The 17,950-nt window shown below is 41.0% G+C and overlaps 1 protein-coding gene across 3 annotated transcripts; it reads right to left on the reverse strand.

Annotated features, from left to right (window-relative positions):
- Positions 1 to 4,986: 4,986 nt before the first annotated feature.
- On the reverse strand, positions 4,987 to 15,573 carry crispld1b (cysteine rich secretory protein LCCL domain containing 1b). Of its 3 annotated transcripts, none has more exons than XR_016492877.1 (15): positions 15,308 to 15,568; positions 14,525 to 14,834; positions 12,869 to 12,987; positions 12,330 to 12,462; positions 12,116 to 12,231; positions 11,872 to 11,972; positions 11,608 to 11,766; positions 11,422 to 11,482; positions 7,435 to 7,501; positions 6,702 to 6,832; positions 6,482 to 6,525; positions 6,330 to 6,397; positions 6,042 to 6,111; positions 5,815 to 5,948; positions 4,987 to 5,566 (listed from the first exon to the last, which is right to left on the reverse strand). XR_016492877.1 is itself a non-coding variant. In XM_021589405.3 (15 exons), exons 2-15 carry the CDS (start codon positions 14,780 to 14,782, stop codon positions 5,515 to 5,517), a joined length of 1,518 nt encoding a protein of 505 aa, XP_021445080.2. In that variant the 5' UTR covers positions 14,783 to 14,834; positions 15,498 to 15,573; the 3' UTR covers positions 4,987 to 5,514. The 3 variants fall into 3 exon arrangements, 2 of the variants coding, with proteins under 2 accessions (XP_021445080.2, XP_021445079.2); XM_021589405.3 differs by having other exon boundaries at positions 6,330 to 6,402; positions 15,498 to 15,573; XM_021589404.3 differs by having other exon boundaries at positions 6,330 to 6,402; positions 15,308 to 15,569.
- Between the last annotated feature and the right edge of the window lie 2,377 nt (positions 15,574 to 17,950).

A 17,950-nucleotide genomic window follows, 5' to 3' on the forward strand; every position in this document is an offset into this window, starting at 1 on the left:
CCTGCACCCTGTTTTATTGTGGAGCTAGAAGAGTTAGAGTCTTGTCTATGCTGGTAGATTGGTGCCGACATGGATAACAATATCTCTATACTCTCTATACTCGCCAGTTTTAGCTTTAGCCAGCACCATCTTCAGATTAGCCTTAACATCGGTAGCCCTGCCCCCTGGTAAACAGTGTATCTAACTGTTGTAGGGTGTAATGTCCAACAGTTTCAAACAAGAGTTTCTATTGGACAAATTCAGGTATTTTTATCCTTGTTTCGTTCCGTTTGCTTCCGTTGTCCACCCTTTGATTGGGTGGACAACATGTCAGATCATACTGTAAGAGCTCCATTAGTTTGGAGGATGTCCTCTGGAAATTGTCATAATTACTGTGTAAGTCTATGGAAGGGGTGAGAACCATGAGCCTCCTAGGTTTTGCGTTGAAGTCAATGTACCCAGAGGAAGACAGAAGCTAGTTGTCCTCCGGCTACACCATGGTGCTACCCTACAGAGTGCTGTTGAGGCTACTATAGACCTTCATTGCAAAACAGCAAGTTTTAATAAATTATTTCATGCCGTGATTATATTTAGTATAGTTTTATCTAAAAATCATAACTTTTTTACATGTTTTACTATTTTTTTTAAATGAAGTTCACTGAGGAGGATGGTCCTCCTCTTCCTCTTCTGAGGAGCCTCCACTGGTATGAAAATACAAATATTACATCACATTTTCCACAAGGGACTGGATTCAATTTAACATTTGATAAAACTTGTTAATCTGAACAGAGGTAACAGTTTGTATGCACCCCTCCAGATAGACCTTACAGTGGTTCGTTCTAAATAAAGGAACTCAAGTTGTGAAATAAAAGTACATAAACTCAGGTCTGTTTGCTAGCTGGGGTCCATGTGTAGGCTGACAATCGTAATAAAAAACAGGTGAGGGCTGGAGCTGGTGATTGGTGCTGGATGTTAGCCGTTCTTTTATGGCTTGGCAGCTGCATGTTGCTCCTGCACCCCCATTTCATCAAGACAAAAATCTATTTTTTTATACTCCAAGATGCTACAGTGGTTTAAGTGTGAAAAAAGAGGTGAAATCAAATCCTTTCTGCAAACAGAAAAAGGTCAGAGATGACGTACGGAGTGAGGGAGTGACTATATTCCTAAGTGGGTAAATTCTATTTGTAGCTTTTCTTGTTGTTTACATTCTACACTCCAAACCCAAGAAACTAAATAAATATGGAGGCTTGGACAACCTCTTATGTCACTACAGTGGTATTTTTGTGTCTCTACTGTGCACTGAAAAAGCAACTGAGTGATATATTGTGTATTTAATTTTAAATTTTTTTATATCTGTGTAGTGCAAAACATCTACAATAACTTTCAACTGCATGTACACATTCACAATGCAGGTCTCCAGTCGGGATGCATGTTGTGCGTGTCAACAGAAGTAACCTGTAAACCAGTAAAACCACAGAGGGTAAAACCACAAATATTCTGCATATTTGTAGACATATACTGTATACAGTACACAAGTGACCAATGAATGACTACTAGTATAGTAACACTTATTCTGCAGTGTTTTTGTTCCAATATCATATGCTGCATTAGAGGTAATTACAGATGTTAAACTGTCACGACTTCCGCCGAAGTCGGTCCCTCTCCTTGTTCGGGCGGCGTTCGGCGGTCGTCGTCACCGGCCTTCTAGCCATCGCCAGTCCACTTTTCATTTTCCATTTGTTTGGTCTTTGTTTTACACACCTGGTTTCAATTCCCCAATTACATATTCATTATTTAACCCTCTGTTTTCCCCATGATTCTTGTGCGTGTTTGTTTTATGTATTTCGGTCCTTTCGTGTGGGCTTGGCATAACTACATGTATTTGGTCATTTTGAGTAAAGTTAAGTTGTGTTACTCATCTCTGCTGTCCTGCGCCTGACTCCTCTGCACAAGCTACACCCAGACCTTTTACATAAACACAGGACATACATTCAGTACAGTAAAGAAAACAGATTTAATGAGATCAGAAATATATATATTTTTAAAGTCTCATCATTTATTTGTACTCTGCTCCAGTCAGTGACAGAAGGGCACCAATAAAGTGTGCCAAGACATCAGACAACTATTTTGAGAGTTACAGAACATTTTTATAGGGTTCTTTAGGGACAAACAGTAGGAGCATGAAAAGACTTCATAAAGAGTTGACTGGTTTACTATTGGAGTGTGAGGTTGTGGGGAAATACAGTTGCCACACTGGCAGTGGAAGTCTCTGTGTGGGATATCAACAAATAGGGCAAGTAAGAGAGAGGCTTGCCAAAATCACAACTGGGTGGGTGTGTGTGGATGGAAAGTGATGAGGTTAGAGCAGGATGTTTGATCCACTGTGTAGAGCTGCATGAGAAACAGATTTGACTGTTATATTATCATGTTTTAAATAAAAATGTGTGTTTTTAATAGGACATTGAGAATGCTGTGTCATGTTCTGAAGTGCAGGATTAGGGCCACTTCTGAATTGAGTTGCGAATTGCTCTTTAGTTCCAATAAAACATTTGATTTTGAATTGAACACTCCGCAGGAAGCAGAATTGGAAATTATTTACTGTAATTCTTAAAAACTCACGTTAAGGGAATTGCGTGAGATGTTTCCTATCTATTGCATGTGAAAGTGAAATGAAATTGCCTCTGTTATAAATAACGCATTATCATTATGAAGCCAGCAATGCAAAGATGATTATGCTCCTCAAACTAAACACAGCTGGAAACTACAGTTATGTTAAAGTAATGATTAACTCTCTCAGGGAGTAAAGGAACGAGGCACTAACTGACACTACATTTATTTTTCTGGAGTTACTGATTGTTGGCCCATAAACAGCACATCATATATGTCCACCCAGAAGTCAACCTCAGGAACAAGCTATAAAGCATGAGAATGATTGTACAAGTTATATTTAGAAACCACTCACCTCTATCCACCGGCTAATGTTTCTCTAGTGGTGAGCTGCCTTGAAATGTCAAACATACTTCAAAAACCTTATAATTACTGACTATATTTTACATAGCTGTACTGTACAATAAATCAACATTGAGTTGTCTGACTATAACTAGTAACATAAATTGTCATTAGAGGCTCAGGAGTTACAAAAATAAATGTTCTATTTATTCATTTCCTGTGAACAGCGTCCACTACGGATCAATGGGAATTATTCTATAAAGATTACACAGATCACCATTCACTGAAGGCAGATTAGTCATACTGTACTGTACTACAGTGTGTCAAATTTAAGAGGGTTATACTATAACAGCATTCATCTGGTGGAACTGATTTCTACATATTTTTGCTCATTATTTTATTCAGTAGCAGGTATAATATTAGCTGTAGCTACAAATCTCATTTCACAAACCAGCACCTCTGAGATGACAATGTATTGATTCTTGTGTGGGTCTGTAAGAGTGCGGTCTTTTCATGTTGTTTAACACTCCTGTAGAAGTGAACAGTTGGCGTCTTTGCCAGTAGACTCCTTTGCAACACTGCCTTGTGAATTCTGACAGCGTTCTGATGCATGCCTCTTCTCTCTGGAGAGCAGTGCAGAACTCAACGAGGCCATCAGCAGCTTGTTCTATATCAGACCTGGTCCTCTTCCTGGAAATGTCCTTTCAGTCCAACCCTACTGGTCACTCAGCAGAATATATATTCTTTTACCTTTATTTAACTAGGCAAGTCAGTTAAGAACAAATTCTTATTTACACCGAATGGTGGTGATAGTGGGGATTGTGTGTTGTGTGTCACCACTACACTACAGTGCATACAGTTTATTAACCATGGCTATGCACTAACAAAGGAGGCTAGCGTGAAATGTATATTTCAAAATAAATAATTTTATGGATAAAGGTCAATCTGTCTGTCATGTTAGATTCCCCTGTCTCTGTTCCATATTTAAGTTTGTCTGTACCACTTAGAGCTATAATATTCAACGATCTCTTTGTATGTTGACAGACCATAGGTTAGTCAGCAGCATTAGTTGACCAGCATTAGTTCAAATGCGTTATCCGAAGCAAATTCCTTCCAGACTAAACTATTGAGGAAAATATACTGAATTTGAACTGGTTTCTAAATCTCAACCACTTACATAAAGCACCCCACAGAGGGTATGTTTACATTAGGGTAAGTAAGGGTGACTGACAGAGACCTTTCAGCTGGGATTGACCACATCTGTGGCAGGCATGGGGGAAATGCATCCCAGGAAGTGAGATTGAGATCAACACACACAAAGTTACTCTTTGTCTGCTCTACCTAGCACACAGCCAGTGGGCCCAAGTAGTTTAACATAAGGGCTTGCTCAGCTTTCATTCTTTACTGCTCCTGCCTGGAAAAGATTTCTGCAAATATTGTTTTTGAAATATTGAATGAGTGCCTGAATTCTGTGGATAGACGAACATGTGTAGGTAGGGTTGCAAAATTCCAGGAACTTTCAATAAATTCCCTGGTTTGAGGATTCTGTATTTCCTGCTTATTCCCGAGAATCCTCCAACCTGGATTTCCGGAAAAGATGGGAATTTGACATTTTGCAACCTTAAACATGTGTAACAGTTGTATAATGTATATACATTATACCGTGGTATTGTTGAATACTCCTTTCTGATTGCCTTGAAGGGCATTCTAGAGCATAGAAATACAAAAAGCTTTACTACTGAATACCCTGAAGATTAGTAATGCCTTTACAAACAAATGTTGATCCAGGACAGTAAGAAAGTACCCTCTTGGCCATCCATCACAGAATAGCAGTATTTTCCAGAACATTGACAGTGATAGGACAAAGCTTTTCTAACAACGTCAGGTAGCGCTTTATACACTACTGTATTATGAACAGCAGCAATCAATGGAGAACTGATATTTAAGGTTTTCTTGAAACAGATAATGGCGATACTGAATGTTCAGCAAAAAGACATGAATGAATCACATTTATTTATAAAGCCCTTCTTGAATGAATGAATGAATGAATGCTCTGTCTTTTCAGAATTTACCATTGATTTATTCATAAATGTAAATAAATAATGCATATTTCGGCTGTCTCACCCTTTTCGGTTCAGGCTATGACATTTTCTGACACACTCCTGGCCAGCCAGGCTTGAACTGTAAAAATCTATGAATAAAGACTATACTATATATTTTGCATCAGGAAAAATACAACAGCCATCAAAACATAATAGTTAAAAAAAATATGCATACAAAATCAAATAAAAACAATACATTTTAAATATCATAGAATGAAAACATTTACTATGCATGCTCATTACTGTATATATTTTTCTGTTCTGATACAAATATTTTTTTAAATTTATTTATATTTTTTTTACATTAAACTTATTTACAACATATTATATACATCAAATAAACAAGCTTAAAGATACACTGTTTAAATGTATATCTTTTATAGGTTGTTCAGCTTGGCAAGAGAAGGAAACCACAAGTAATGTGATTACTGGCTGTGAAATGACAAGTGCTCTTTTTCATTGCCAGTGTCCTTGCAATGTGAATTCAAATGACTGCAAATACTCTGAATGCTTTGCCACCTGAGGGATTCTGTAGGCTGGGGGGAGAATGAACACTGGTGTTAGTTTGGATTCAGCTAAGAACAGTTTACACCGTCAAGCCAAGGTATATGACACTGATACTAGTCTACATCTACATACTGTATCAGCAAAGGGAAGGAGTTTTTTCTCATCACAATAGCTGACCAGGAAAAACTCCTGGTCCCTAGCCATTATACATCCAAAAGCATTTGGAACAAAGTAAAAACCCCACAATTGACCTGTATTTCCCTTCCAAATCCCTTACCTTTCTGAAGAGATTCCATTCTGATAGCTACCGCTGTACTGTCTCCTCTTGTCCACGGGTTGCACATCCAAGTAGCCTCCTGAGTCATTCTGAATGACACCAGCATGGATGGCTGCTCGACATATACTGGATTTCTATAAAAAACAAGGTAGATTAGCATAGCACAAACGTCAGTTCTATGGAGAGAAATATAATCTGTATAGAAGGCCATTGTCAGACAGACTTACATCCGAATAATATTGTGTTCCAATGACTCTGGCACGGGTCTCATGCAGACAATTGCGGGGGCAATACAACCTGGTGAAGGAAAATTGCCACGATCACAGTAGTCAATCAATCAAATGTATTTATAAAGCCCTTCTTACATCAGCTGATGTCACAAAGTGCTGTAAAGAAACCCAGCCTAAAACTCCAAACAGCAAGCAATGCAGGTGTAGTCTATACCTATCCAAACCAATCAACTTTACAGAAGAAGATTATCACGTTTGGTTTATGAGAGTGAACTCTTTCTTTACCTTGGACAGTGCCGTACAGGTCTTTTGTAGGGACAGAACCGTGCAACAGTGGTCCCACACGGTACTGCCTTTACTGAGAAGCAAAGATGCCACAATGTCATTTGAAAAATACATGCATTATTGAGACAAAGGTGAAACGAGATCAGACATACCTGGTACAGAGAATACTTTGAAAGCATTTGCACTCCTGTTCATCCTGTAAATTTGAATAATTTGGTGTGAAAACGTGACTTGCTGCTTTATTATAAACAAACATAATAGTGAAGTTGCATCCCAAATGGCATCAACTTCCCTATGGGCCCTGGTCAAAAGTAGTGCACTGCATACAGAATTGAGTGCCATTTGAGACAAAGCTGTGTAAAATTAACTCACCCAAGAGACTGAATTCCATTTTTGTATGACTTTGTGAAATGTGGTTTTCTTCCTTGTCTTGTAACATCCAGCCAGCCTCCATCGTTGTCTATTACTCCAGCATGTAAACCAGCTCCACAAACACTTGATTGCTGAAAAATGAAACATGTTTCACTACTCTTTATATGCTATGAAAGGGACATGGCATTTTCCAGGAAGAAGCCTTGTAGTTTTTGAACTTTTGTAGGCTTTTTGAATGGTCATCAATGGGCAAAAATGCAGCCCAATGGTCTTCAGCGCAACAAAAAAAAAAGAATAAAAAGGCATCTGGCAGAAGTAAATTCATCTCAAACACAAATATGATTTCATATACATCTTAAATTACTGTGTTTTCACAAAATCTATGAGCCCGTTCTAAAGACAGGACCCAGATTTTTGACGTAGTACAAAGTCAATTGCATAGCTCATGTAACCTTTATTTAACTAGGCAAGTCCGTCAAGAACAACTTCTTATTTACAATGATGGCCTACCCCAGCCAAACCTGGATGACACTGGGCCAATTGTACCCCACCCTATGGGACTCCCAGTCACGGCCGGATTTGGGTTTTGGCTTTCCCTAATTATTTTAATTAGATAATAAAAATACATCAATAAAATGACTGAAGTTGTACCGTTATTTTATATCTAGTATCCCACAACTCATGCAGTTGGAATACATTTTTAAAAGTAATAGATAGTGTTTTCTGTTCGTACCATATCATAATACGCAGTCCCTATGACTTTTCCTGGGCTGGACAAGCATCCAGGAGGACACTCGTACCTGTAGGAAGAAATAACATTTCAAACTCAGTTTTGACCCATTCACAGAAATTAGTGAGAATGGTTAAGTGTAGGGTAATTAAAAAGGTATTCCATGGCTAGCTATTGTAACTTTGGTAATTTATACTAGAATAAATTAAAAAAATGTATCCATAATGTCCTTTTTTTATATCTGTATCCATATTGTCCATGAGTTTCTACTTGATAGACCATATGGTTCAAGATAAAATACCCTAATTAACATAACAAAAATCTAATCAACAATGGCATTATTTTCAATTAACTCTGCAAATCAAATATTTGCCACATGCTTCGTAAACAACAGGTGTAGACTCACAGTGAAATGCTTACTTCCTTTTTCAAAAATGCACAGTTAAAGAAAAGATTTAAACAGAAAGTGACGAGGAATAAATACACAGTGAATAATGAGTAAAAAAAACATGGCTATATACAGGGAGTAACAGTACTGAGTCGATGTGCAGGGGTATGAGGTAAGAGGTAGCTATGTACATATAGGTAGGGTTAAAGTGTTCAGGATCCTATTGTTTCCAGACTTGGTTCACTGGTACCACTTGCCATGCAGTAGCAGAGAGAACAGTCTATGGTTTGGGTGGCTAGAGTCTTTGACAATATTTTGGGCCTTCCTCTGACACCGCCTGGTATAGAGGTTCTGGAGGGCAGTGAGCTCGGCCGCAGTGATGTACTGGGCCAGGTGTGGACCTTCTGTAGCGCCTTGCATTCGGGTACCTTGCACTTGCCTTACCAAGCGGTAATGCAGCCAGTGAAGATGCTCTCAATGGTACTTTTTGAGGATCTGAGGGCTCATGACAAATCTTTTCAGCCTCCTGAGGGGGATGAGGTGCTGCGTGCAATCTTCACAACTGTGTGGGTGTGGACCATGTTAATTTCTTAGTGATGTGGACACTGAGGAACTTGAAGCTCTTGACCTGCTCTATTACAGCCCCATCAATGTGGACGGGGGTGTGCTCGCTCCTTCATTTCCTATATTCCACGATCAGCTCCATTGTCTTGCTGATGTTGAGGGATTGGTTGTTGTTCTGGCACCACACTGCCAGGTCTTTGACCTCCTGCCTATAGGCTGCCTCATTGTTGTCGGTGAACAGTCTTACCAAATCAAATCAAAACAAATGTATTTATATAGCCCTTCGTACATCAGCTGATATCTCAAAGTGCTGTACAGAAACCCAGCCTAAAACCCCAAACAGCAAGCACTGTTGCTTCGTCAGAAAATGTAATGATGGTGTTGGAGTCATGCACCGCCACGCAGTTGTGTGTGAACAGGGAGTAAAAGAGGAGACTAAGCACACACCCCTGAGGGGCCCCCATGTTGATGGTCAGCGTAGCAGATGTGTTGTTGCCTACCCTTGCCCCCTCAGGCGGCCCGTCAGGAAGTTCATTATCCAGTTGCAGAGGGAGGTGTTCAGTCCCAGGGTCCTGAGCTCAGTGATTATCTTGGAGGGGACTACAGTGTTGAATCCTGAGCAGTAGTCAATGAACAGCATTCTCACAAATGTATTGCTTTTGTCCAGGTGGGTGTGGGCAGTGTGGAGTGCAATAGAGATTGCGTCATCTATGGCTCTGATAGGACTCCCAACTATTAACTTTGCCACCAGTTTGGCCACAAAACATTGATGACTCCCCCCTTGCACACAGAAACGTGTACAAAGCTCTCCCTTGCCCTCTATTTGGCAAATCTGACCATAATTATATCCTCCTGATTCCTGCTTACAAGCAAAAACTAAATTAGGAAGCACCATGAGGCAGATGCTAAACTACAGGACTGTTTGTGAAGGCACGGACTGGAATATGTTCCGGGATTCTTCCAATGGAATTGAGGAGTATACCACATGAGTCACTGTGCATCAATGACGCCGTCTCCACAGCGACTGTGCGTACATACCCCAACCAGAAGCCATGGATTATAGGCAAAATCCGCACTGAGTTAAAGGGTAGAGCTGCTGCTTTCAAGGAGCGGGACTATAACCATGAAGCTTAAAAGAAATCCTGCTATGCCTTCCGATGAACCATAAAACAGGCAAAGCATCATTTGACAAGCATCCGACGCTCGTCAGATGTGGCAGGGCTTGCAAACTATTACAGACTACAAAGGGAAGCACAGCCGAGAACTGCAAAGTGACACGAGCATACCAGACAAGCTAAATAACTATGCTCGCGTCGAAGCAAGTAACAGTGAAACATGCATGAGAGCATGCTCTGACCAACTGGCAAGTGTCTTCACAGACATTTTCAAACTCTCCCTGTCTGAGTCTGTAATACCAACATGTTGTTTCAAGCAGACCACCATAGTCCCTGTGCCCAGGAGCACTAAGGTAACCTGCCTAAATGACTACCGGCCCATAGCACTCACGTCTGTAGCCATGAAGTGCTTTGAAAGGCTGGCCATGGCTCACATCAATACCATTATCCCAGAAACCCTAGACTCACTCCAATTTGGATACCGCCCCAACAGATCCACAGATGATGCAATCTCTATTGCACTCCAGACCTGGACAAAAGGAACACCTATGTGAGAATGCTATTCATTGACTACAGCTCAGCGTTCAACACCATAGTGCCCTCGAAGGTCATCACTAAGCTAAGGACCCTGGAACTAAACACCTCCCTCTGCAGCTGGATCCTGGACTTCCTGACGGTCCGCCCCCAGGTGGTAAGGGTAGGTAACAACACATCCGCCACGCTGATCCTCAACATGAGGGCCACTCAGGGGTGCGTGCTCAGTCCCCTCCTGCACTCCCTGTTCACTCATGACTGCACGGCCAGGCACGACTCAAACACCATCATTAAGTTGCCGATGACAACAGTGGTAGGCCTGATCACAGACAATGATGAGACAGCCCACAGGGAGGTGGTCAGAGACCTGACCATGTGGTGCAAGGACAACAACCTCTCCCTCAACGTGATCAAGACAAAGGAGTTGATTGTGGACTATAGGAAAAGGAGGACCGAGCACACCCCCATTCTCATCGATGGGGTTGTAGTGGAGCATGTTGAGAGCTTCAAGTTCCTTGGCGTCCACATCACCAAGGAACAAACATGGTCCAAGCACACCAAGACAGTCGTGAAGAGGGCACGCCAAAACCTATTCCCCATCAGGAGACTGAAAAGATTTGGCATGGTTCCTCAAAAGGTTCTACAGCTGCACCATCGAGAGCATCCTGACGGGTTGCATCACTGCCTGTTATGGCAACTGCTCGGGCTCTGACCACAAGGCACTACAGAGGGTAATGCATACGGCCCAGAACATCACCGGAGCAAAGATTCCTGCAAAGATTCCAGGACCTCTATACCAGGCGGTGTCAGAGGCAGGGCCCTAAAATTTCTCAAAGACTCCAGTCACCCTAGTCATATACTGTTCTCTCTGCTACCGCACGGAAAGCGGTACCGGAGCGCCAAGTCTAGGTCCAATAGGCTTCTAAACAGCTTCTACCCCCCAAGCCATACGACTCCTGAATATCTAATCAAATGGCTACCCAGACTAACTGCATTGTCCCCCCCATTTCTACGTTGCTGCTACTCTCTGTTATCATCTATGCATAGTCACTTTAATAACTCTACCTACATGTACATATTACCTCAATACCGGTACCCCGCATATTGACTCTGTACTGGTATCCCCTGTATATAGCCTCGCTATTGTTATTTTACTGCTGCTCTTTAATTATTTGTTACTTTTAATCTCTTACTTTTTGGGGAGGTATTTTCTTTAAAAAAGGTTACATTTAATTTTTACAAAAAAACAGCATCGTTGATTAAGGGCTTGTAAGTAAGCGTTTCACTGTGAGGTCTACACATGTTTTATTCGGCACATGTGACAAATAACATTTGATTTGTAAACCTAGGTAAGTGACAACATCCACTTTAGGAACAACTTAAGCCTACCTATTACAAGTGGTTTCTTTACAACGATCACGCAGCTTTGTCTCACAGTCCATCTGTTGACCTTTGAAAATAAGAAAAACAATTTCACTTAGACCTTCTGGCAGTGGTACAAAATATAGACTTTTATCCTACTGTATAATGACATTGTGTATTAGAAACAGTGTCAAATTTGTGATAAATTCTTACACATTTGCACTGTGCTGACCACCTCATTCCTCTCCATGTTGTCATTGGGTGATGGTATTGGGGGTTGCGGTCTCGACCTTGGCTCTTGGGCCCTCGGCTCTGGCTCGATGTAGTTTGTCTCCTCTAGTTCAGGGGCAGGACGTCGATCTAATCCGTTCTCTGAAAAAGAACAAGTGTCACATCACATGTAATATAGTCTGCAAAACAAAATGTATAAAAGCAACCAATTTGTTATGGCACAACTTTTTTCTGAAAGCAGCCGACCTGTATAGCAGAGATTATCCCTACAGCCTCCACCGTAGCTGGGCGGACAGGCAGAGCACGGGCTGCCATGTTTGTATGGGGCATGCCCCCACCAGTTTCCCCTGCACACAAATGACATCATAAAACACACTGAACCTTTTGACCCAATCCTTCCCAGTTCCCATACACTACATAACATACAGCAGTTGAAAATAAGAATCTGTGGGGGGGACATAAGAACAATTAAAAAAACTTTCAAACTTACGGCGGTGAGTAGTTGCAAACCAAGTACACAGCTTTAGTCCAAATCATGCCCCACACATTCATGTTGTAGCATATATTAATAGCACATCCAATATGGCTGCTTGTTGCCCAAACCATCTGCAAAGACAACAAAGTAGCTACCTTCAGTTAGTAGTCCTATCAGACTTCTCTGACCTTAAATAAGGTTTTATGATATTGTTATAGGAAACTCTTACCTGTGTGTAGTGAGTGCAGACAGGACCAGAGCATCTGAAGGGGCAGTGTGGGTTACACTCCTGTGGATAGGGATAGCTGTAGTCTCTCACTTCATCATACCAGGCCTGGACGTGAAATGTTGGTGGTCGGTCTCTGAGGAAAGTAGAAACTAAACTATTTAAATAACTAGGGTTTCCCAAACTCGGTCCCGGGGCCTCCCAGGGTTGCATGTTTAGTTTTTGTTGCCCTTGTACTACACAGCGGATTCAAATAATCAAAGCTTGATGAGTTGATTATTTTAAATCAGCTGTGTAGTGCTAGGGCAAAAAAACGAAATATGCACTCATGGGAGGCCCTGGGACCGAGTTTGGGAAACCCTAAACTAGACACAACCCACAGCATTATACAGTATCAGTACTCACTGTACAGTCTAGTCACACATTGGTTGCCTCATGAATTTATAGGACCCTGCAACATGTTAGGAAAAGGGCATACAGTATAACTGTATAATGACATAATGCATAAAATAAATCTGGTCATCTCCAGATACTATACAGACCTTCCCCAGTGTGCACCCAGGTTTTGTCCAATCTGAGTTAGCATGTGTTGTGGTCCATGCTCCCACAGGCAGGTGTGTGCCCAGTGCTCGGCACTCCTCTCCAGATCTGTATCCCAAACCTTTGAAATGCCAAAGTCAGAGTTATTCTAATAAGATAAAGACATATCTGCAGGCACATCAGATTGGTGCTAGTGCTACTGATACTAATACAAGCTGTCTTAAGTGTATTACTCTTGAAAGACAAAACTCTTGATAAACAAAAATTGTAAATACAAATTCTAACATTCTTCACAGAAAGTGTTTCGGGGGCCCTGATGGCAATTTTAGTATTACTGGTCTCTTTGCCTCAACTCTCCACTGGGCACAGACGTCAATTCAATGTCTATTCTACGTTGGTTCCATATAATTTCATTGAAATGACGTGGAAACAACGTTGATTCAATCAGTGTGTGCCCAGTGGGTCTGCACTAAAGTGCAACAACCTACATGATCGAGATCTTATAAACGGGTCAAGTGAAGTTAAAAACGATCATCTATTTGTGCACCACTTGTTTCTTACAAAGAACTACATAGATATGACTTGAGGAATTCTAACGTTTCAGCCAAGTTGTAGTAAAATTGTCCATTAGAAGAATAGGTGTAGTGTGCTGCTGTTCTGCTGTTTAACTGCACTAACACCCATCAAGGTTAATTGAAAAATGTGCCAGTCAGCTGCCCTGTACAGTCCTAATGTCTTCCATGTGTAGAACATTACATTAGTGATATCTGCATTCTGCACTGCTAAGGGTTAAAGCAACGGGCTTGAGGCCAATGGACATGCTTGACTGCAATGGACATACCATAGGCCTGCAATACAATATATGCCATTTAGCAGACATTTTTATCTAAAGCGACTGACAGTCATGCGTGCATATATTTTACATATGGGTGGTCCTGGGAATCGAACTGACCACCCTGGCAGCGCAAACGCCATGCTCGAACAACTGAGCCACAGTGTATCCACACAGGATACAAATCTCCATTTATGCATGGAAATCGTCCAAATTAACCACCATACTTCAAAGGATGATGCTCAACTGTTACACGTTTGAATCAACACAGATCCAGCTTTGTTGCCAAATGAAATGCAAAGAAAGACACTAATATTTGAAGATGTGAGTTGAAATGGTTGAGGCAGAGTGCACGATAACAGCGGAGGTGAGAGCTGGCCGCTTACCAAGGCAGGGGGCAGAGCTTGAGGTTTGGCAGGGCCAGTAACACACTGGCTTTATTGCTTGGCTGTCGGTCAGGCTTGTTTTTAGGTTTTGATCTATTTGAGCACTCTGTGCTCCCAGAACTTGGTGTGAAACCTCTGAGTTGGCCCTGACTTTGCAGATGTGCTCTGCTGAACCCCATGGATGGTTGAATTGGTTTGAAAATGTTCCAGATTCTCAAGCCTAGATGTCTTGAGTCGTTGAGCAAGTCTCATTAGCTAAGATGAAGTATCAGTGCAAAATAACTAACTAACACTTGCTTCAATCTCTAGTACTGTACAATCTCCTTCTACGTTCTCCAGTATGGGCAAGTCATATTCCAATTGCCTTCAGTTCATCTTAGGATGACCTAAATATAACAGAAATGTGTGATGCAGACACAGCAGGTCCTGGTTTAGCTTACCATATATTCCATATTTGAAGCTTGAGGATAAACTTGACCTCTCAGGTTGTTGTGCAAATCAAGTATGAGGTGCATATCACCCTCAGTGATGGCTCTCTTCCCTCGCTGTTTGGACACCCACCACTCATCATCTTTGTTCATATACTTCTCCAGTAACAACTCCAGGTGAGTAGAGTTAGGGATCACCATAGAAAGTACTGTTTGCACAAAGAATAGCAGCCCAAACCCTCGTAGCCAGTCCTGAGTTCCACACTTCATGATGACTGATCAGCCTCTCAAGCCTCCAATACACAAATCTGTATTCTGTTGGCTAAACAAGAGACAAAGTAAAATACAAGCATTCAGAGATCTGTAATCCATTGTATACTATTTGTTATTGATTAATACATTCACTTGAATGTGAGTACTGATGATTTATCACATCTTTGGCACATGGATATCATACACTAGAACTGATACTGTACATATATATTTGGTGTATTTTAAGTGCATGATAGTAGGTCAATTGAACTGTTCGCACAATTTCTCACAAGGAAACCATGTACGTTTTTGCCAAGCACATGCAATATTTCATGACCATGCATATTGCATGTGAAATTCTCTCACAGGCTGACAAGGCAAGTCTCATCTGATCCTGTCATAGTCTAGTAAACCCGACCCACCGTAGTAGCGTTGATACATTGTTGGAGGCAACAAGTCTGCCTAGACAGGCTATTCCTGTTATAATACAAAACAGTATTTTCGTTATCCCAATGACGAATATAACATTTACAAATCATTTACCTTTTACCGAACACTGTTGTTTAATCTGGTCAACTATCCTCAGGAAACAATGTCCAACTCCAAAAGTTTTATTGCAGCCGAATGAAAGCTACTCTTCATACATCCTAAGATTTATGACATCTCTCATAACAGGAGCCAAAACTTTCGTACGGGTAAAGTATCATACATCCAACAAAAAGTCTAGAGTTACCTGTATTATATCTCAAATACGAGCGCTCCCTGCATTTATATGCCAAATTTGGATTTAGCAATACGTTACGCGGCAGACCACGCCTCCTCCAGAGCGTTCGCAGGTTGAACTATTTAAAGACTGGTTCTGATTCCAGCCATCCCACTCAAAGTGACTGCAAGGTAAACTTTGGGCAATGACAGCCCACTCATATGTAAATTCAGTAGTTCTTTAGAATAGTATTTATGTATTTTATGTTTTCTTTTAAGATGTGATTTTTTTTCAATTATAACATTTAATTCAGTCTTTTTCGCTGAATGATCCATTACTGTATTTTCCAAGCAGATTTCCAACCCCCCCAAAATCACTGGCTATGTTCTTGCAAGCCTCAATAGCTTTGTGCCTGCATCCATGACACTAAGAAAAGTTTTGCACTGTCCTTGTTCTCCTCCTGCAGGCCTACTCTCTGCCATTTTATGGAGCATGACCCCACTGAGCTCTGCAGATCAAATCAACTGTGTTCAAAATCATCAAAACTGATAAGGCTTTTTGCACTTCAGTCAGCATCAACCCAAGTTCCAGACACAAGTTATTTTTCTCGGGTGGGTATAATGAGCATTTTCACAGGAGAAAGCTGGCATCCTCTATGTAGAAGACAAGCTTTGCTCCCTGCTTTATGAGTGCATTCCTGGGGATCAGATTCTCAGAACCTTAGGTCATGCTGACTTCAACCCTGCATTCCTACTAAGACTTCTAGAGGAATCAACCCACATCACCGAGAAATGTAAACTCAGCTGGAAGAAATGAAGCCAGTGTCCACCTAACAGAGGTAACAAGTTGCTGTACAGTGCCATGGTTGCTTCCAGGGGACTGCATTGATGGGGACACTTGTACAAGCAAAGACATTTTGGGTGCCTGAGTACCTCTGCCAATTTAAAGTTGCCTACTAGGGGAAATGACATCGCATTGATAGTCCTCTTCAGTGATTTATAGTAGAAAGGCAGACACTCCCATGCTAGGGGTCAATTAGGTTCTAGCACTGCAAGACTCCAAGTCAGTGAGGAGCCGAACAGGTCCAAGAGATCATTGGCTTATGGCTGGGCCTAAACAAATGATCTGTGATGAGGTTGACCAGGGACATACTTTTTCATCATATTTAGCAGTGTACAAAACATTTCAGCAGGTAGTCGACATTGTGTCAAAGTAACTTTATCCTATGTAGTTTCCCCTAGTATTCCTTTCATTCCGTGTCTTTATAGGACTTAGTTATTTACTAAATGTATATTAGAACCAGTCTTCAAATCAGGACATAGTTGAATATTCACAAAGGAATATTCCACTGCAGGCTGAGTTTACTTTATCAGGCTCGCCCTCTGGTGTTTTTTTTCCTCACTACAACTGCTGCTAACATCTCTGCTCATGCATTTGGACATCCCAATCACTTTCTCTAGCAAGAAATCAAGTTCACGATTCTTATACACTCAGTTACAGTATATACCAGTCATTATTCTGTAACTTTTGTAAAAGACAATAGCAATTATATGGACACAAAACTAAATGGAATTCAATGGTGTAAAAATATGTTGCATCCTGTATCTAAAGTACATGTTATCAATGTTCTGGACAACTTTCAGACATACACTGCCATTTAAAAGTTTGGGGTCACTTAGAAATGTCCTTGATTTTGAAAGAAGAAAAAAAAAGAAGAAGAATTCTCCGTTAAAATAACATCAAATTGATCAGAAATACAGTGTAGACATAGCTAATGTTGTAAATGACTATTGTAGCTGGAAACATAAGGGTTTTTATTGAATATCTACATAGGCATACAGAGGCCCATTATCAGCAACCATCACTCCTGTGTTCCAATGGCACGTTGTGTTAGCTAATCCAAGTTTATAATTTTAAAAGGTTAATTGATCATTAGAAAATCCTTTTGCAATTATCTTAGCACAGCTGAAAGCTGTTGTTCTGATTAAAGAAGCAATGCATCTGTCCTTCTTTAGACTAGTTGTGTATCTGGAGCATCAGCATTTGTGGGTTCGATTACAGGCTCAAAATGGCCAGAAACGAACTTTGTTCTGAAACTCGTCAGTCTATTCTTGTTCTGAGAAATGAAGGCTATTCCATGAGAGAAATTGCCAAGAAACTGAAGATCTCGTACAACGCTGTGTACTACTCCCTTCACAGAACAGTGCAAACTGGCTTCAACCAGAATAGAAAGAGGAGTGGGAGGCTCCGGTGCACAACTGAGCAAGAGGACAAGTACATTAGAGTGTCTAGTCTGAGAAACAGACGCCTCACAAGTCTTCAACTGGCAGCTTCATTAAATAGTACCCACAAAACACCGGTCTCAACGTCAACAGTGAAGAGGCGACTCCGGGATGCTGGCCTTCTAGGCAGAGTTCCTCTGTCCAGTGTCTGTATTATTTTTCCGATCTTAATCTTTTCTTTTTATTGGCCATTCTGAGATA

The sequence above is a fragment of the Oncorhynchus mykiss genome, chromosome 28 (assembly GCF_057628025.1).
Source record: "Oncorhynchus mykiss isolate SJ-2025 chromosome 28, ASM5762802v1, whole genome shotgun sequence".
Taxonomy (NCBI): domain Eukaryota; kingdom Metazoa; phylum Chordata; class Actinopteri; order Salmoniformes; family Salmonidae; genus Oncorhynchus; species Oncorhynchus mykiss.

Coding starts and splice junctions, on each gene's coding strand:
- crispld1b (XM_021589405.3), bottom strand. CDS start 14,782: ATGAAGTGTGGAACTCAGGACTGGCTACGAGGGTTTGGGCTGCTATTC. Junction 12,988..14,524: donor CTTCAAATATGGAATATATG/GTAAGCTAAACC, acceptor GGCATTTCAAAG/GTTTGGGATACAGATCTGGA. Junction 5,567..5,814: donor AATGGAATCTCTTCAGAAAG/GTAAGGGATTTG, acceptor TTCTCCCCCCAG/CCTACAGAATCCCTCAGGTG.